Source organism: Clupea harengus, chromosome 9, assembly GCF_900700415.2.
Source record: "Clupea harengus chromosome 9, Ch_v2.0.2, whole genome shotgun sequence".
NCBI classification, from domain to species: Eukaryota; Metazoa; Chordata; class Actinopteri; order Clupeiformes; family Clupeidae; genus Clupea; species Clupea harengus.
Genome location: NC_045160.1, coordinates 16,738,202 through 16,759,752, shown reverse-complemented (window position 1 = coordinate 16,759,752; position 21,551 = coordinate 16,738,202). Strand labels below are relative to the sequence as shown.

Genomic DNA, 21,551 nt, shown 5'->3' with positions numbered 1-21,551 from the left:
GTATGCGCCCGCCGCACGGCATTATGGGGCGACTATTCCGGCACGTTACAATATTTTACTGTAGCCTACCAGAATCAGTCCATCAGCACAAAGCAGACATCACAATTTAATTGAATGCATTTCATAAATACATGTTCTCCTCATGTTGGCTAATTTCATGGCTGTTTGCAATAAAAAAAGAAATGTTTCAGCCTACAAGGCGAATTTGTTATTATACAGTTACTTGCCTAAACGATAGAAGACATTCCTCCAAAATACCTCTTTAATGATTTTGTTGCCGTTTCTGATTTCCGCTAAGAAAAAGATGTTCTTCAGGCTAATAGAACTTTAACGTTCCAGGTGTTGTGTAGCAACCCATTACTTGCTGACTTCAAGTAACAACGACTTTCCGCTACGTTAAATGACCGGACTTCTTGCGGAATTATATGAAAGATGTGAATTAGAATTGCCAATGACAACGGTCATTAACTTTTCGCAGTGGTGAATATCAAGAAATGACAGACCTGCTAACGTTGGGGTGCCCCATTCAAATCAACGGAACTTTTTTGAACATTCTGAAGAGCCGGTAAGAAATAAAGACCTGCCCCTAATACAAGCCTGCCCCAAATACAGGCCGGTGCGCTGTGCAGCCTAAGTAAATAAAAGCCCCGGCGACTATTTGAGGATTTACGGTACTTGCAAAACATGCTGCTGTATAACAGTTATAATAATAGTTCATGTGAACTTGCATATAAATGGCCACTGACAGTATGGACTGAGTAAAGGGGGCGGGGGGGTGGGGTGCAAAGAGAGACAGATATGTACAGGGAACTTTATTAAATAACCTACATAAGCCCATGGGATTTTTATTGATTGCTGATCTCTCTGCAAGCTCATTTTAGTAAGGAAGGGATCTAGGACAGCTTTCTGCATGTATTCCATTCCATTCCATCCATTTTTCAATGTGAAACTTAATTCCAAAAAAACAGCAGCAGGAGTGGAGAGTAAGTGGGTCACAGGGGTGAATCTCAGATGAAAGAGCTTACAAGGGTTAGCATACACTATTGCTGGAGGGGCACTTCACAATGTGGAGCAGGACAGGAGGCTTCCATACCCACTCATCGGTGCTCAAACAAAGTCATGCTTTACCTTTTCTTTCTTTCCCTGCCTCTCTCCCTCTCCCCTGCCATCCTTTTTTCTTATTTTCTCCCCCGTGAGCTCCATACACCAACACAAAGGCATCTGTTACAGATATCGAGCGGTGTGAAGAATTGGGTATACACTCATATCCACAATAAAAAAATCAAAAGGCAGTGAGGAGAGGCAGACAAAAAGCAAAGAGAAAGAGCATATTGAAGTATTTATAATAGCATGGCTGGAATGTATACAGTACAGATACTGAGCATGTGATCTGGCTGGCTTTAGGACCCAGCGATTTGTTGGGGGGCTACACAGCATATCTGAGGAGAGCAAAAAATGTGACAATGGGTGAAGAGCAAAACCGAGAGAGATGAAGAATGGAGAGAGACAGCAGGAGGTAGATGTATGTATGCATAGTGCTGCTTGTTGTAAATCACTGCAAAGCTGAGCTGAAAGCTGTATTGCTGCTGTAAATTCTCAGCATTTTAAAGAGCTGCAATTCCTTTGTTGAGCCAGAGGGAGAAAGGAGAAAAGAAGGATAAAGGACATCATGTGGAAAAGAAGATGAACAAATGCGGAGAACATTGACAGAAAGTTCTATCCTCGCTACAGAGCGGTGCATCTGGCAGCAGTGCAGGAAGATGTGAGCAGCACCTACGAGGAGAAGAAGAAGAAATGCTGAAAGCGGGATAAACATCCACCCTGACTCACAGCCAAACTTCATCACTCACACACCTTCACATCTTCTCTCTCACGCATACATACATACATTCACACAGAGACATACACGGAAACGCACGCTTCACTACCAGGAGGGACTATATTGGCTTTGGGAGCTTTAGAACCATTGTGAGGGTGATGCTGATGCTGATGCTGATGCTATTTTCTTCTGGCAGAAATACCCTAGGCTTCTACCAAACCTTATGCTGAAGCAGAGTAAAAGATTAGACCCCGAAACAGCTTTGGACAAGCAGAGGTTGAAAACAGGGTAAGTCCTCCTCACGAGCCACTTAGAGATCACATTAACTACGCAGGGACTGAATGCATTTCTATCTGCGCTGCTTACAGGGGGTGTAACTGTCATTAAGTTGATGGATGTGTTAATGCAGCGGGCTGTGGAATCAGAGAAAACAAGAGCAATGGAATGTTCCATATGTACAACCAATTGAAAGTGCTGAGAACCACATATACTGTCAAGGAACATGTCAGTTCATAAACATTCTGAAATGTGTCAAATTTGAAAATGACAGATGACAAAAGCTCATGTTGAGTTTAGTTATGTTTAATAATGTCTTCAATCGACATATCGCACTGCTTTGTGTAAAAGGTGCGCAGAGCCAGAGGCTCCTTTGTGACAATTAATCATGGATTTGTTACATCATTACCACAGGGGATACATAACTCTATTAAGCAAAGAGCACATCACTTAGAAAAGAGAACAGCACAACCAACAGTCACACAGCCTTGTTGAGCCCTGTGTCAGGAGGATGCATTGAAAAACTTGTCTGCATGAATCATGTTGGTCTGTCATGCCTGAACATCACATGACAGCATTGAACACTTGTGTTTTGACACAGGAAAAGGTACATCACATTAATATGTGCTGAGGATTCTCAGCAACAATGCCATATCATCCAGCATATCCCCCCTGCAATTCACAGACTGATGTAATGTACTCTTTTCCACCTAAGTGCACTCACGTGCAAACACACACACACACACACACACACACACGCACACGCACACGCACACGCACACGCACACGCACACGCACACACACACACACACACACACACACACACACACACACACACACCCACACGCACACGCACACACACACCCACACACACACGCACACGCACACGCACACGCACACCCACATACACACGCACACACACACGCACAAACGCACACGCACACATTATCTCACAGTCACACCCTGTGCATATTTTAATCTGCAAGGTGAGAGCTTAATTTGGGCTGCCCCGTGATTGGTACTGAATATTGCGTGTGCCCTCTAGGTGGTACGAAAGACCTGTGCACTGAATGAGCTGTCTGACACTAGCCTGAGGAGGTCCAGGACAATGTTTCTCCACTTGTCTTGCCCACACACTGGGCTGCAGGTTTATGCAATCCTGGTGCTGGTTCAGCCACTGGAGGATTTGATTGTGTGTTGCTCTTCGGAAGCAACAAACATTAACAGGCTAATTTCACATGCATTTAGGATATTGACTTGCAAGAAACATTCTTTCTATAATGACACCCCAGTCTCTCTCCCCCCCCCCCCCTTTCCCTGCCATTTACAGCTTTAAAGTCTGTGGGGGAGTGGCCAGAGACTGATCTTTATCTTTAGGTGTTTATACCGCACGGGATTCGTGTTTGACCTCCTTTGCTAAGGCCTAGGAAAAGCAATCACACAAAGGTCCATGTGCTTTTAACCTTAGGATTTATATACCCACCCCGATTCACACTCTGCTAGACCAAGCATGCACAATTTAATAACATGGCTGAATACTGGAACTGCAGGATGAGCACAGAGAGTGCCATTAAGATGGCCCATTTGTCATAAAACTGACTATCCATCCTACCATCCATCACATTTATTTTTCTGAATTGTTGATAAGGTTGGGGGATTTCTATAATAGCTGTCTAAAATAGAATTCAACATTATACATATCAACAGAACATTTGGTGCTTGCCGCTTTGTTAATTATTATGTTGATTTGATATGACAGAGCGATGGTGTGAGTTCACTTTTTTTTGGACTCGAGAGGTCTGGCATAAAAAAAAGAGCCTAGTTGTGCAAGAGGCTGAAATAATAAGTGCCGCAGGTGAAATATCATAATAAACATAAAAGCAGCTACACACAAATACATCCACTCAATTTCACACACAGATACACACATAGGAGAGAGAGGGAGAGAGACGGAGAGAGAGGGAGAGAGAGGGAGAGAGAGAAAAATAGAGAGAGAGGGAGAGAGAGAGAGGGATAATAAACAAAAAACGCATAGCTGTAGGGGAGGAGACTGCTGAGCCTTATACATATAGTATGATACTGACGTTTCCATGGAAACCCCTATAGTTTTGCAAAATTTTTAATTCTCTCCCCTTTATCTTGCTTGAATTAATTTCCCAAGCGCACTCTGTGGTTGCAGCTATCAGAAAGGGCTGAAAAGGAGCAGCTTCCTAATGCATTCCCCACAGCCTCCTCTTCTTCCTCCATGTCACATGGGAGGTGTGCGGGTGGAACAATTAGGTTTAAGAGGAGACCCATATCCACCAGCTGATGCTGTATGTGCAAATGACTCGCGTGAATGACACACTGCAAACCTAATCACACTAAAGTGGTTAGTGATTCTTGTTCATAGGGTCATTTCAAAAGTAAATATTTTATCTTTTATCCGAATGCAAAGGAATACAATGGTATGACTGTAGCCATTCTCTTGATAGCCTCATGACAAATCCTAATATTGGTAAAAATGGAATTAGCATGGTTTAACTAGAACTCTATGCTTATGTAAGCTGTCTGGTGCAATATAAGGTTCAAAAGTCAAAATCAGACTCCACTTTATTTAATACGGAATTTCATAGATTCACAGTGCCACAAAACCATCGAGCAAATGAATGCCATGGTAATCCATAACCCCTGCCAACTGTAAATACCCATTTGGTGTGGTTGAGGACATTTCATGGACATCACAGACAGCAAGCAAAAATATCTTGTCATATCGAGCTCCTTATCGAGCTCCTTTTTCATTTGTGGTAAGCGCCTGTGTACCAGGGGAAGATGAAACAGAAAATGGAAAGAGAGAACGAGAAAGGCAGATCCAAGTAGAGAGAGAGAGAGAGAGAGAGAGAGAGAGAGAGAGAAAAAGAGAGAGCGGGAGAGAGGGTGGCACAAAAAAATCTTTTCTCTTTAAAAGTGTCACTGGTGATTTGCTATCCTTGTATCCTTTCCTCAGTCTGACTGGATGGTTTATAAGAGAGGCACGAATCAGGGAAGGGAGCAGGCATATAATAGCGCTGACATAGGGGTTTTGATGATGAAGGCACAGACTGTGAGAGCATGACATAATGCTCAGAGTCTGTCCTGGATTTTTCCTCTTCCTCTTCTTCTCCTTTTTCTTCTTCTTCTCCTTTTTCTAATTCTTCTTGTTTAGTCACAGTTCAATGTATGTCTTCTTTTGTCTTCATTGTTCTTGCTATCATACCAGGGCTAAGTTTAATTTCCACTTTGGGTCGTGGAGTGCTTTGCCTCTGCCTCATCCAATACAACTCGGCACCCAATATTGCACTTGCATATCATTTTTCATACTGTCACTGTGTGACAAAGTGACAAAATAATGGAATGACAGAGGTACAGAGAAAATGTTTCACATTTCTGAAATAACTTCTTATAGAAACAAGTTAAATATACAAGAGTTACAATAATCATTGTTGTGGATCATAAAAATGAACACGAGGGTGTTCCAAAAACTAGCTACCTACAAAAATACTCTTTAAAATGGTAAAAACGTACATGTGGCTGCTTTCAGACAAAACAAATAGCAAATCACCTGTCGACCCCATTTTCATCACCAAATTTGCAGATACGGAGCTGAATTTGACTGACCTGGTTGGCTTAACAGCAGCACATTAGTGAGATAATGTCAGGAGAAAAGGTCAAGAGTGATGAAGATTGGCAGAAGGACTTCATTGTTGAAACATTTGATAAGGAGATCTCAGTGGAGATCTTGGGGATGATTTTAGGCAAACACAGGACAAGATATTCCATTCCTTGTGAATCACTTGCGTTATTGGCTATGCATTATTCTTGAGTTTGCTTTTGATGTTCCTAAAACATGATTCAACAACATTGTGCTGTCAAAGCTATTCTTTTTGCTGGGGTTCTGACCCATGAGTGTAATTTGATCACTACCTGAGGCCATAACCCAAAGCAGTCTCTGCTCAGCCCTCTCTTCCTCCTCAACTTTGTTTACTTTCCCTTTCCCTGCCATTCACAGCTTTAAAGTCTGTGGGGGAGTGGCCAGAGACTGATCTTTATCTTTAGGCGTTTATACCGCACGGGGTTTGTGTTTGACTTTCTTGACCATACCATCTCATCCAGGCAGTAGCATATACTGCTCCAACCCATCCAGGCAGTAGCATATACTACTATATGGAATTATCAACAAATGGTCTGGGTATTTAAAATATCCAGACAGTATAGTAGATACACACATTAGCATACTGATTTTAGCACCCACTGCAGTTCAGCCAACCACACAGAACATGGATGTCTGTTATCTTACAAATACGATGTCCGGCTATTTGTCAAGGCTTAGAGAGTTTCACAAGAAAAAGACAGCTTGGACTGTGAATGGGACCTTGATTGTAAAGATGTGTGAACCCAAGATACCATGGCAAATCGTTGGTGTTGGGCTGGATTTTCAGTTGAGAGTACTTTAGGTTTAAACGATGATCTATGTCTCAAATTAAATAACTTCAAAAGGTCTCCCTCTTTCCAGGTGTCCATATTCCCAGATGAGGCTCAACTGATCTTTAGGTGTGTGGATTAATTTTGCAGCATCACACTAAATACTCTTTGTGCTCTCATTTTAATTTCAGCAGTGCCGTGGGGTACTTATGGTGATTAGAAGTACTGACGCCAGGACAAAGACTGCCACACAGTCCTCCACAGAAGCAACTGAAACCTGTATTCAGCAAATCCGATGCATTAATAATGCATGTCCCCGGAGCTACCGACACTGATAACACACATGTAACCGTAAGTCTGTGGGGCTCTGATTTCCTCACTGTGGTCCTTGTGTCTTCAAACAACAACATGGGGACACTTCTGTCTGGATACTAGGGGATGGACACAAGAGGTTATGGCTTCTGTAGCTGTATGCCAGATGTATTGCAGAAGCTATCAAGCAAAGAATTAGTGACTCCCTGAAGGAACTGTACATAGCTTGTATTGTGTTTTGAGTCCATACATAATTTGTATGTTACAAGAAAGAAGGACTTCCTGCTATGTTCACAGTACCGAGTTACATTTTTTTGTTTTGCTTTTTAGAAATAACATTTTTCCAGAAATAACATTCTTTAACGTTGGACTGAACTGAACATTTCTCCAAAGATAATTCCACAATGCATTGCTCAAGACCTGGACTAACCATAACAATATGTGTAAAGAAAAATGTATGAAAGCCCTTGACAGAATTGTCTGATGTTTCTAATGTCAAAGATTGTCCTTCCCCTTACCTGTGAATCTAGATCTTCCATCGCTGAATTTTATGCACAAAAGAAATACATTAGCATACTGATGAACAATGACACACTCAATCATGTACCACAAGAGATGTGGAGAGGAGAGACACGCCAACCCTAGGAGCAAATAGGTCCTGACATGAGAAAAATCAAATCCGCAAGAGCTCAAATACCACACTCTCTCTAGGCACGATCACTACTGAATATGAAAAACAGACTACCAGCCATGAGGATTTTCTCTTTCCATTACAATTTCCTTCTCATCCTTGTCTGGGAATAAGCGACACAATACACCACAAATTATAAAATTGGATTTAGCATGGATTATTGCTACATCTGCTGATCCAGACTAGCTAAATCTCACTCCTTAATCCAGGCATATTCTCCAGGGGTGAGGTGAGAAAACAGGCCACAGCTGGATTCTCATACATCTGATCTGTCATTTCTGTCAGGGAACAGAGCAGTGATGGAGAATATGGACGAACTGGAACACCCCTTGCTAGGCAACAGCCCGAACAACTCTTGTATGGGCCCAGAGGCTGGTGCTGGAGTCTACAGAGGCATTTTGGTGAGGTGTGAGGATGAGAAAAAACTTCACTCTCTGGCCTGGAGAAGTTACTGTGCATCTACAGACATCCATCAGCAGCAGTTTCTGGACCCAATCACCCTTTCCAACACCTTGGATACGCTCTACCCCAGTGCCCCGTTGTGGGTCACCACAGACTCCCTGGGCATGCACAGTATGGACTACCTGGAGACCACCTTTGTGGATATTGGACCCAACTCCCCTCTTGAGAGGAAACTGCTGGAGGAGGCCAAAGATGCCCACAGCTTGTCTTATAGTATGGATGATGAGGATGAACTTCTGCCAGATTTTGAGGTAAGAGGGTTGGACCATCACATTAGCACAGATGGCATACGGTTATCATCACATTAACACAGATGGCATACGGTTAGCATCACATTAACACAGATGCCATACGGTTATCATCACTTGTCTTACTTTGCTTATCCCCAGTGATGTTTCCCTGTGAAGAAAGGCTAAGAGGTCTGATTCAAGAGTGGAGGGTAGTATAGAACTAGGAGTAATACTGAGAATTGCCGCGTTCTAAGAACAAAATGCCCTACTTGATGGTAAAATCCTGTGAACATCCTGAAAACAGGCCAGAAGAAATTCAGCAGAAAGCTGTTGTTATAAAACAGAATTATTAAAAGGTAAAGAATGGGTATTGTAGATAACTGCACTGAGCATCATTTATATAAAGCTTTGTGTCTGCTGCAGCAAACCTGACAACTTCACAACCATGATGAGAGGAAGGATCTATTATACTGATATACAGTATGTTCTATTAAAGATCAGTAAACATAGCCTAGGTACGAGTAGGTGCTCATATTTTATACATATTCATACTTAAATACTTAACAAAAACATTTCTACTGTACAAGGTGTAAGCACTTTTAACACCATAATTCTGTATTTTATATCACTTATATGCATGGCAGCATGCAGCACAGCATACGCACACAAAACCTAGACTGTGTATCCTGTTATAAATCAAAATTATAATCAAACTCTAATTCAAATCTTATTTAGAGGAGCAATATGCAGGGCCGCCTCCAAGTGCTTAAAATAGGTACTGCATTCCAAATAAAAAATATTGAACAGCATTGTCTGGTTGTTGGTAGTAAAGGTAGTAAACAGCTGTGGCTCATCACTCCTGCAGTGTGACTGAGAGAGAGCAGTCTGTCTCAAATACTCGCTGCCTACGAATGCGAGTACTGGAATGTTGAAATTACTTAAAATGCCCATCCCTACTAATAGCCGTGAGAAATGAGTTAAGCTTAGTTAAACTTAGCTGAAGCTTATTGCTTTCCTGTTCAGGGGAAAATTAGCCAACTCGGCATTCATCGTAAAATCCCTCTGGGCTCTTAGCTGTCTCCATCTTCAAATGCATCTCCAATATTTATCCGCATTTTTACAACATGTCTGGTCATGCCACTTTTAAGAAGGATGCCAAAGCTTTTTTGGTCTGGTAGAATCCAACATTATCTGTGTTGGTCCAGTTTGTTTGCTTACTTCCATGGCAGTTGCTGGCTGTATTTACATTCTGATCTGGCAACCCGGCATGTAAAAATGGTACTGGAGAAATGGCCAAAGGGCGGAATCAGACAGGCCAAAACACAAACAAATGTTCTGCTCTGGAACAAACATTTTATAAGGAGAATATACTGGCTGTAGCATTGTTGTCGAAAAAGCAAGTATTTCAGTTTAGCATGTTCCTTAATCTCTGATGACATATCATGTTCATTCTATGATTTAGTACAGTAAAAGTATTACATTTTTGGTCTTTTAATGTTGATGTAAATAGTAACGTAGTCGGTATATTTCAGACAATGGGTGTAACTACCCGCTGGTTATAACTAATAAACATGACTCCACGCTTCATACTGATGTCCAACTCTTCTCATTTATTGTCTGGAACACCGTGAAAACTAGACAGACAGACAAACAAACAAACAAACAAACAAACAATCAACAAAACAAACAAACCCAAAGTTTACACATAGCATCACAAACAAATATACATATTCCATTTAAAACATAGTACAGATACGTAAATGCATTACCGTGTTCGCCTGGAAACCAGCAGTAGATTTGATTGAGAACTTAATTAGTGCGTGTTCTCTCAGTCTTTCAAGTCCGATTTGCGCTTGCCCTTCCAGGTCATATAACCAGGTAAGGTCACATGACACAAAGGGTCACCAGACTAACGCACAAATTCCTTTAACCACCAGCAAATGGATATTAACTTTGCACAACAAATTAAATCACAAATTCATAAATAAAATGATTCATCAATCTATGCAATTTAAATGTCCATCACCTAAGGCCATATCTTGTCAGCTGATCCATCAGGGTCAGCTACACTCCCACCAAATTACCTTGATAATAGTCCGAACACATCAATCATATCAACGGTAATTTCCAGGCATCCTGAAAGACACTTACAGTACTTGAAATCTGAGCAATCAAATTCACTAAAATCACAATTCATGATCCATTTTTAATACACTCATTAAAAAGGGGATATTGCACATTACCACACAGTTGTAATATCAATAACAAAGGGTCAATGTCTGACTTCATGGTCGTAAAATTATCAATTCAATTTGAGAAATTACTGAATTTTAGCTATTAGCTACAAGAACCAACTTTTGAATAAGGCGTTCAATGACTGGGGGTTTAGAGAGGCGTTCAGCCCTTTTTCCTAACCTTCGATCTCCAATCTGTATTCTAGTCTTGCGCACCAGTCCATCATCCTTGTAGACTTCCCGAACTCTGGCCAACTTCCATTCATTTTGGTGGCCTTCATTCTTTACAAATCACAATGTCACCTCACAATGTCACCTGGCTGTACATTCGCAGTAGGCCATCGTTGCCCGAGAGAGATTTTGGCGAGATGTTCTTTCTTCCATCCTTATTGGCCCTGGCGTCTTAATCCTCATTGCCAGCCGTTGGATCCAGGCAATCACGTTCCCAGCCATGTTCCCCTTTGAGAACCGCGATAGTTGCCTTTGGAATCTACTTGTGCCGTGGCTTCAGTTGTCAATACCTGGACCACCTTGACCTCAGGATCTCCCACCAACTTCTCTACTGTTCCTTGGTCAGGAAATACTTCTCTTTCCCTGGCAGATATACAGTGGCATAGACTGGTGACATCCTTGGAGTTAACGCACTGGGGCGCACTCCCTACGATGCTCCAGCCAAGGTCAGTCTTGATGGCATAAGGCTCGTAGTCACCACCAGCAATAACTTGTCTAGGTACCAGTGCTCTGGAGCAATCATAACCAATTACAAGTCCCACCCCACAATCCATCATCTTGGGCATTTCATCAGCTACGGCTGCAAGATGTGTCCACTTTCTAGCAGTATCACAGGTGGGAATGTGTGCACGTTCGAGAGGGATGAAGTCCCTTGAATAAGCAGGAAGCAAGCAAATTAAATCCTTGGAGGAAAGCCCTCTGACCTTGAGTCCACTCACTCTTTGGCTTGTCACAATTGCATCTTTTCCCATCATGGTGGAAAGCCTTAATTTTACAGGCTCCATTTCTGCATGCAGCTTCTCACACATTTCCTGGTCAACAAACGTGTGACTGCTCTGCGTATCTAATAAGGCATACACCAAGATTTCAGACTCTGTATTGGGGGAAGAGAGCCAAACTGGGATGATCATGGATGTGCTGCCATGTTCTCCTCCGTTTACACAGCATGATAAGGAAGATGTACTCTCTTCAACTTGCAAAAGTTGTTGCAAAGGTGACTTGTCTGCTAGAGGTCGGTCTTCATGCAGCGAAGTTGGGTGACGTCTCTTGCATAATGCACACGTGGCTCGGTTCCTGCAGTCTTTGGAATAATGACCCTTTCTCAAACACGCAAAGCATAATTTATTTTCTAGCACAAACCTTTTCCTTTCAGATACAGGTTGCCCCTTAAGTTTTTGGCACTTATGTATAAAGTGGCTTTCTCCACAGCAAAAGCATTTAACTGAGCTGCCATCATACTCCTGTGTGGTCTTGGGTTCTCTGGAATCTTTAAACTCAGAGTCGTCAGCATCACTAGACTGTGCCATGGCACGGGTTGTATATGCAGTCTTAACACTGGTAGCAAATGTGTTTGCCCTTTCGTCAGATCTCTTCAATGCATACAGGGATGATACTGGGTTACATGCTATACGTGCTTCCTTTGAGATAAATGTTGCAAACTCGCCAAAGCCTGGATAGTCTTTGGCCTGGTCTAACTGTTCAGACACATAGCGGTTCCATCTACTTGTCACCCAGTCGGGAAGTTTGACCAGCATCCTTTGATTCTCCTCGCAATCATTCAATACTTGAAGGCCTTTAACATGAGGCATAGCATCGCCACATGACTGCAAGAAGTCACTGAATTCTCTTAACTTCACATACTCCTTTGCACCGATTTTTGGCCATCTGTTAAGCTTTTCTCTGAAGGCACGTTGCACCACGAATGAGTGACCGTATCTTGTGTTCAACTTTTCCCATGCCTCCTGATAGGCCTGTTCATCCTTTCGGTAGAAGCTGCCTTCCAAAGCAGACTTTGCATCACCACTTATATACTTTTGCAAGTAGAACAGTCTATCGGTCGAATTCAAGCACCGTCTCTCTATGAGGGCCTTGAAGCTTGTGCTCCATTCTATGAACTTCAGCGGGTCCCCAGAGAATATGGAGGGCTCTGGAACAGGCAGTCGTGTTAAAGCCATTGACTCTTGTAGCGCTTGCGCAAGGGATGTCTCATTTATTGTGCCTTGCCCCTTCAGACATAATGTGTTATTTACAGGTGGACTGGGAGCAATTATGTTGCTGCATGCTTGACTACACTGCACACATTTTTCTCTCGATTCCTCCTCCGTGTACACTTTTAGCTGTGCTTCCATCACCTCAATGTCTCTACGATGTTCAAGCTTCTTCAGATGCTGCCGTTGTACCTCTATTTCAGCCTCTATTTCAGCTTCAGCTTTCTTTGCTGCCAATTGTGCAGCAATCTCGGCTCTTTTAACTGAAATACTTGCAGACTCTGAAAGAGCCTTTGAGTGACGACTAACACCAGTGGCCCTGGAAGCTGTAGATCCATATATGGACTTAGCATATTCATTGTCAAGCAGCAAGCGTAATCTTGCCTTCTCTGCCTCCGGATCAAAGTCTAGCTCATCTTCAACTGAGCGAACCTTCATCAGTTTGAGTAGCTCTGCAGTCACAGCTACACATGTGTCAACATTTCTCCTTATTTCTTGGTTTGGTGGGGCTTGGCATCGCATGTTATCATATATCTCTTTCAGTACAGATTCTTGTTTCTCAACAGTATCCATCATATCATACAGCTCAGTCTCTGAGCATTTATGCTTTAACCTTGAACGCACATCTCGGACATGAGTCTTCCATTTCTCATATGCAGACTTAAATTTCCTTTCCCTTTGGGCAAGTTCTTGCTCTTTTAACTCCTGCATCTTTGACGTTAAGCGTTTGTCACGAACAGATTTTCTTGTTTCATTGATTTTTGGTAAAGCAGAATTAAGCTCTCTTTGCCTTTCTTCAGATCTCTCCGTGCACGAGGTGCATGATGCATGGCGATCCCTCACAACACCCTCAATATTCTCATTTTCTGGTGTAATCCCACCGATGGCTCCTTGTTCAGTTTCTAATGGAGAGTCATTCTGCCCAGTTAATTCATCACCCTTAAATGATGCTTCAAATTCCACTGACATTTTGCAATCAGGGCTATTTTAGAATTTAGAGTGACTGTATTTTAAACACTTTCAATGACAACTGAGCATTCAGAAAGGCAGCACTCAGATCAAATAATATGCTTAGATTAAACAATATACAGTCAAAGGTCTCTTAAATAAAAATAAATGCACATAAATGTTACCAACTCTTTAAATTATGAGCATTTATAACATAGCATACCAGCATAGAATGTATGGAATTGTTTTCTCGGTTCTGAACGTCTTTAGGAATGAAACTTTGAAGTATCTATCATATATCAATGTAGCATGTTACTGTACAGTCTGACCTGGAATACACATGGCAACACCACCTGTAGCTAGATGCTCGAACTGCAGGCCGAAATCGTGACGATGGACCACGAATGGTGAACGTAGTATCCAGTGAGGAAAGATGCAGACGATGAAGATTGTCCCCACGGGAAACGTAGCAAAGCGGCACGCCGAACCTGCAATAATCCACAAGGAATGGAAAGGCGCGAGACGAAGTCCGCAATCCACTTTGGAACACAATCGGGCGTTGATGGCCTGGTTCCCGGAATTCAGCCAGGCCGAGCACGAAGATCCAGGAGGAGCGACGCAGAGAGGCACGTTAAATCCAGCCGTCCTCACACAGCAATGCGTTCCTCCTTCAGGCACGTTTTCACTGTAACTACCCGCTGGTTATAACTAATAAACATGACTCCACGCTTCATACTGATGTCCAACTCTTCTCATTTATTGTCTGGAACACCGTGAAAACTAGACAGACAGACAAACAAACAAACAAACAAACAATCAACAAAACAAACAAACCCAAAGTTTACACATAGCATCACAAACAAATATACATATTCCATTTAAAACATAGTACAGATACGTAAATGCATTACCGTGTTCGCCTGGAAACCAGCAGTAGATTTGATTGAGAACTTAATTAGTGCGTGTTCTCTCAGTCTTTCAAGTCCGATTTGCGCTTGCCCTTCCAGGTCATATAACCAGGTAAGGTCACATGACACAAAGGGTCACCAGACTAACGCACAAATTCCTTTAACCACCAGCAAATGGATATTAACTTTGCACAACAAATTAAATCACAAATTCATAAATAAAATGATTCATCAATCTATGCAATTTAAATGTCCATCACCTAAGGCCATATCTTGTCAGCTGATCCATCAGGGTCAGCTACAATGGGCATTGTTAGACATAAAGCTCTACTGGTGCACAGCCCCCATATGGGTCACGGTGGGGATTTTTCTTTTCTGAGCTGCTTCTGCATTCCCTTGCAATAGTTTCCCCTTCCCACCCAATAGTTTTGCTTTTGTTAAATATAATTTAGTAGTAGGCCTATGTGTCAATTTGACCTTGTAATTTTTCATTTCTTGGGTACATAACTAATGTAGAACAAACCATGAAGGCTGCATTTAATAATTATGGGAAAAAAAGAACAACCAACTGAACAATCAGAACCTTCGACATCATCATATCGCAATGCATAACCCAGCTGACAAATCAGTTCTATGAAACTGAATTTCCTCATAGCACTCCTAAGTTAATTTTGAAATGTCTTAAATAACTGGCCTTGTAGATAATAAATTATCCTGACATGCCAAGTAAAGGTTCTAATACCCAAGTAATCTACTGTATTGCAGGTATTGAAAAAGAATACAGAAAATAGTAAAACTGAACTATTAAACATAAAACCTCTTTTGGGCCACAAATTGTCACATGAAATACAAATGAACACTGAAATGCAGCCCCTCAGCTCTCACTCGCCAACGCCGGAGGATTTGACAGTCAGTGCGCATCGACCTATTTTTCCACATCAAAAACAGAAACATATGTGCAGTTCACCTAACAGTTCACAAAGTAATTCAGATGTACTTTGGGGAAATGGTCCATATCCTATAAACACAGAGAATCAAAATGACACTCTTCTGTGCACGCTGTGACCCAGCCAGGTGCTCTGTGTCCTGCTTCATTCATGCTCCTCCAGAGACATGCTCAGCCCTTCACCACTAAGTCAGACTGACAGAATCGTGACGTGTGCCTTTTACATTCAGCCGAATCAGAAACAACACCCGAGACATAAGGAGACCAACATTCTGGTGAAATATGTTATGCTTTGTAGTGCGCAGTGTGATAGTGATGGGTACAAAATGGAGCAGCGGTCACAATTGTGTAATGGTCTGTAGTCTAGTGGTAGACTTGAATGTCAGATGTGTCCAGGTAATGTGTTGTTCGAAAGACTTTCCCTTTCAGAGACTCTTCATGGAGATTCACAAAAAGAACTCCAGGAGGCAAAATGCCTCCAGAAGTAAATGTGGATAATTCCATGTCAATGCATTTTAGAAACTTACCCCCACTGACATCTTGGATTTACTTCATATTTTATGTGTCCTTGTACTCACACCTAGTGTGCTAAATTTCCAGCTTGTATTTTTTTCAGCTCCTGAGATATGGGGGCTTTAAAAAGGGGGTCATGGCCTGCAAAAAAAATGTGCTGCTAAAAGATTACTAAGCTCCATAAGTCATTGCTTTTGAACTATCCATGGTAGATGCTTGACATTTTCAGGGATTGGTCTACACTGTCTTTAACTTTAAAAGTGGGCTCAGTTGCACACCAAATAGAAGAGCCCTATCGCTTCATTCTCCTACAAAAAAACAAAACCATAGGGCTCTTCTTTAGGGTGGTTTTACTCAGTTAACTTACACATGTTTGAGTTAACTTACACATGTTTGTCACTAAAACACATACTAAGTAAGACAAATATGAAACGTTTTTTTTTCATTCATAGGATTCTTCAAGTGATGAGTTCAGTGACACTGACAGCGAAAGCGACTTCCCACTGATAGTTCCTCAGGACTACCTTGGGCTGGCATTCTTCTCCATGCTCTGCTGTTTCTGGCCACTAGGAATTGCAGCTTTCTACCTTTCACAAAAGGTATGTTGGTACTCACAGACAATGAAGTGATGCCCTAGATTAACTACATAGAGATATTAAATGATTCTTGGAAAATTACATTATGCACCTTATGTGAAAGTGTGGACATTACTGTATTATAAAAGGGGATTTCAAGAGGGATTACCTAAAGATTTCGAGGATTATGCCACCAGAACATCAGCATGGCAGAAAACAAAATAATCAAACAGAGAGGGCAAGTACCCCTGCATGAGGGATAAGGAAGTGATTAGATGCCCTACACTGGACCGGGCTCGAGATGAACTGCAGGAGGACTAACTGAACATGCCTTGACTCTTGTGATGTTGGCATACATGCAAGGTCAAACACATATTTAAGGCCTCCACAATATAGTTCCTGAGCCAAGAGTTTATCGTTACCTCTTACATACTTATTCTCCCATGGACTGATCACGCCCCTCTCAATCAGAAATAACTGGGTAAACAGTTTTTTTAATGACTTGTGACAACTTGCCCCAAACTTACATAGCTGCTACTTTTAGATAAATCTCAAGGATAGTTCATGCCAACACAGTAGTTTAAGCATCAAATCACACACTGTTCACCCGTAATCATAGGACAAATAACATTACACTTTTTATGACATGAAATGTTGCATGTCGTAAAAAAAAAAAACCTCAATTTGACCTTCATTAAAGGTAAACAGGATGTTGACTCATGGGGGTGAGGCGTCACAAAATGTAGGTATTTGATTTTTGAGATAGCTACCCTCTTCTTGGAGCAATTAACTGTGACAACTTGCCCTACATGTCAAATGCTGAGATATTGCCTTCTACAAATAAATCAGAGTGCAGAAAAGACAGGTAGGGATATCTGGTATATGTAGAACATTTTACAGAGAATTAAAAAAAATACGAGACTGAGAGGCTATTGATGAATGCACATGGAATAATCCATATTTCAATATATTAAAATGAATTCAAGAATTTAAAAAGTAATATTATATCAGTGTATCAGAATCAATGGGAGAAGATATCAATAACTTGTTTTTAAATCAATATCTATTAAGTTTGTTAATGGCAAAATATTAAGAGAAACCATTTTAATGATTTTGTGTTTGTTCTCTTTTAATGGCATCATCAGACCAATAAGGCAGCAGCACAGGGGGACCTCCAGAGTGCAAACGCAGCGTCCCGTCAGGCTCTGTGGCTCTCGGTGTTCTCCATCGTCTTTGGGATCATCACATACATCTGTGCCGTTGCCGCCCTGTTATCCTACCTGTCTGCGAAACCACCTTAGGACAAATCTACCTATGCCAGATACATAGATCATCCTGTGTCTCCTACACACACGCACACACACCAATAGCCTCACTATAGCATCCCCTCTGGAAACCATCACAAGGTCCATTGTGTTTGTGAAGTGGAAACGACTGGACACATCAGCCTGTATATCTCTAAGGTTATGTTTTACACTGCACCACTAAAAGGGACCCATTTCCTTTTTTTTCATTCCCATCTGGGATATAAGTGTCATGCCAGTCTAATCAGGACAAAAGCACATGGAGTCAGATATCTTAGGGTCCGATCTCAGCCTCACTATATGCGGTACGAAATCGGATATGAACTGGATATCTGATCATGTGACTGATGTGCATCCACACCAACTGTCATTTCAAGATACGTGTGATTTCATTATTTGCGTATGATATGTTGTTTCTGAATATAAAGACCTACCAAGCTTTCAAAGCTCGCATTTATATTCATATTAATATTTCATATCAATATCATATTAATATAATGTTAATATTTTTGGTATATGTTTACACCCTTATGGTGTACGATCATCACAGTGCCATCTCAACTTGGGTGTGCATGCAGGTTGTTTTACAGGTGATTTTTTTTTTATATAATCAGAACTAACCAAGACAAATGTGTTCTTTTAGTAAATGTAACCAGACAGCCTAAAAAAATTGGGCAGACAAAAACTAAAATTATGTATCAACACCAGCCGTAAAAAACGTAACCTAAAAGACGGCAAACCACAGCAGTCAAGAACAAACCAACAGAATGGAAACAAATGGTATCACACATAGAGAGCAATATAAATGGTCACAGACAGATGAGTAAAAAATAGATTCTTCACATATTACATCTCTTTCCATACAGCCTTAATGACACTCACCTCTCTCCTACTGTATGTTAAATGTATGATGAGTGCAGTCACTGGGAAAACATCAATAATAGATCATAGACAGACATTACATGTTAGTGAATAGGGTACTTAATTGCTGGAGGGGAAAATAACTGGACTTATTTTTTGACTGCAATATAGGCACCATCCACAAGAGCTTGATCATTTACAACCAAAGTCCATACGGAGGTGCTTACAGTGTGATATTAAAGATCGCATTGGTTGTGCTCCGATCTTAAAGCCACATTTGTTGTCACATAGAGAGGAAATGGAGGGGGAAAAAACATGTAGCGAGAGGAAAAAGATTGCACACGCCTGTAAAAAAAACATCCTAGCAAGGTCTTCTGCAGCTTGACAAAGACATCATATATGTAATTATGAACACTCTAAGCAGCAGCTCTTGCTGTCCTGACTGATCATACAGCTGCATTATTGCACTTGCTGATTACAGAGACCAAGCGAGTCCCCGGAAGTGGCTACAAGAATGTGAAGACAGCCAAACTTCTAAAAGCTTACAATTTAGAACAGCATTTTATACACACTCGCATGCATATCATTGGTGATATTTCAAATTGCTTCCAAAAATCTGCTTAACTTTCAGTGGAGACCTTTCTATCATTGAAAAAGAATGGGAATTCATGCTGAATAATGTCCAGGGCTGCCAACACTAGTTTTTTGGAGCCAAATCAGACTGTGAAAATGACATAGCCCACAGCGCTCGGATGAAAAGAGGGAGAGTGCCATTTTCTTGTCTCTCTACATCTGAACCAACATGTGTCCAGGGGCGTGGTTTTCAAAACCACTGTCAACATGCATGGTAGCTTTGCACTTCGGTCAGTTGCTGACTCCAGCTTCTAGACGTATGGATAATTCTTTGCGACGGGGCAGTAAGGGTAGCTTGCAGCGGATGCAGCGGGTAAGCGCTCTAGTGACAAAATGTGCCAAAGGCTAATATTGCTGCAGGGGCCAGTGTGGGCTAGTTGCTGTGAGAAGAAAATGCCAAACTAGTCATGTGTGATTACGTACAATACACAGACATTATTAATATTTCTCTTTTTTTTTTATAGTAATTTTATGTATTTATGAGATAGTGTTTTTGGTGACAATTACTAAATGTATTCACAGTTTTATTTAAAGCAACTACTCTTGTACTTGATTGTTTGAACCCAAGGGTGAAACAAGGTGTAGAAGCATGACTGGACAAAAGATAAAGGCCACAAGCTAACACTTGATTCTGATGGGATTGTTTAGGCAAGCATTCCTCCACAAAGACACATCTTCATTTTTGTGGAATCAACCTTTTTCAACCTAACTGATTAAATGTCATCTGTTAAAATTTGGAAGCATTCCCAGTTTGTTAATAGGTCATTGCATGCCAACTTACCTAGAGCCTCCAAGTTCATGTCATGGATTGTAATTAAAAACAAAAAAAAACATTTAATTAATACATTCATTTTAAATAATTTATTTGACTAATACAGCTATACAAAACTGTGATGCTCAGAATGTTTTTTTGTTTTGTTAAGTTACTGCCCCCAGGATGTAAATTAAGTCATCTTTTTCTGCTTCCACATGTATCCACATTTGATGAACCACAGAAAGACTAAAGTCTGAAAGGATTGAGCCCAAATCCATACAATATCCAATGCTGGATATAATAACATCCTGCAGATAATTCCCACAGAATTTCTACTTGATCTGTGTACAGAAAACTACATCACTAAAGAATTAATAACAAACAGAAGCTCCACATTAACTGAGATTAAACCATCTGCCCTAAGGGAGTTTTGACCCTGTATTTTCTGACAGAATTGACTGATATACTTATTTAACCATTTTCTTCATGGAATGAACTGGGAGGCTTAAGGTGAATTGGTTTGGAATGATTACCTTCATACGAATGGCAGATGGTTGCCCCTCCAAACACCGGGTAAATTGGCTTTGCTATGGAGGATGCTGGCATCCTGCTTCGAATAACAAACTCTAGTAAGAGACCAGGCAGGGGCTAGAAGTTGAGGTAAGAGCTTAGTGGTGACTCAGTGACAACTGAGGTTAATGAAAGTACTGTAGAACTGCAGATGTGAGTAATGAGGTCTCATCACGATCAGTCGAAAAAAAGGTGAAATATTGCGGTTCAGTCTTTTCAGTGAGGCATGAGAACTAGACCGATCAGGTTGTTCTGTGTGATTCTCCTGTTCATTTTCCTGTTGTTAATGTGAATATAAATAATGCAGTTCCTCTAACGATTAAATAAATAAACTTGGTTTAATGCCAGACTCTTTTATCATTGTGTGAATGCCTGATCCCCAGGACTCTGGCAGTCTCTCACTCAGTCATACCTGCACTCAAAACAAATTAACATTTAGTCAATTATGGACTAATATATGAAGTGCAGTTTAGAAATATCTAAAATAGTAATTCTGTCCACAAATGTCTATATGCAAAATGATTAAATCCCTGATCGGTGATGCTCATATAAAACACATGCACTGCTTAGTGCAGCTACAAAACTGTGTTAAAATACAATAGCTGCAGTTTCCACTATCGGGCCAGTATGGAACTACTGCGTACCAAGGCCGGTTGCGTTCCCATTGTCACTTCCAGGGCTTATTTGTGCCTCCTCGGGGCTAGCAGCCAGGGGCTTTTGGCCCGCTGATTACCCTTGGGCCAAACAGGGCTAACTGGTGCTTGAAGTGGTTTCAAGGTGAAAGGCGGGGTTTAACAGTCAGGTAAAAGGAGGTTCAGCATCAATACAAGATAACTAAATCACCATCAAATAACCT

General features: G+C 41.2%; 1 protein-coding gene across 3 annotated transcripts; it reads left to right on the top strand.

Moving 5' to 3' along the window:
• The first annotated feature begins 1,203 nt into the window (after nt 1-1,203).
• tmem91 (transmembrane protein 91) lies at nt 1,204-21,037 on the top strand. 3 transcript variants are annotated; one of them, XM_012824021.3, is made up of 5 exons: nt 1,206-2,107; nt 6,727-6,886; nt 7,824-8,251; nt 16,451-16,597; nt 17,719-21,037. In XM_012824021.3, exons 3-5 carry the CDS (start codon nt 7,838-7,840, stop codon nt 17,872-17,874), a joined length of 717 nt encoding a protein of 238 aa, XP_012679475.2. In that variant the 5' UTR covers nt 1,206-2,107; nt 6,727-6,886; nt 7,824-7,837; the 3' UTR covers nt 17,875-21,037. The 3 variants fall into 3 exon arrangements, with proteins under 3 accessions (XP_031429529.1, XP_031429528.1, XP_012679475.2); XM_031573669.2 differs by having other exon boundaries at nt 1,204-2,107; nt 6,730-8,251; XM_031573668.2 differs by having other exon boundaries at nt 1,204-2,107; nt 6,727-8,251.
• Nucleotides 21,038-21,551: the final 514 nt, after the last annotated feature.

What these genes read in the sequence shown, in the direction of transcription:
- tmem91 (XM_031573669.2), top strand. Translation starts at nt 7,838, where the DNA reads ATGGAGAATATGGACGAACTGGAACACCCCTTGCTAGGCAACAGCCCG. An exon ending in AACTTCTGCCAGATTTTGAG is followed by an intron (nt 8,252 to 16,450) that starts GTAAGAGGGTTG and finishes TTTCATTCATAG; the next exon opens with GATTCTTCAAGTGATGAGTT. An exon ending in CTTTCTACCTTTCACAAAAG is followed by an intron (nt 16,598 to 17,718) that starts GTATGTTGGTAC and finishes TGGCATCATCAG; the next exon opens with ACCAATAAGGCAGCAGCACA.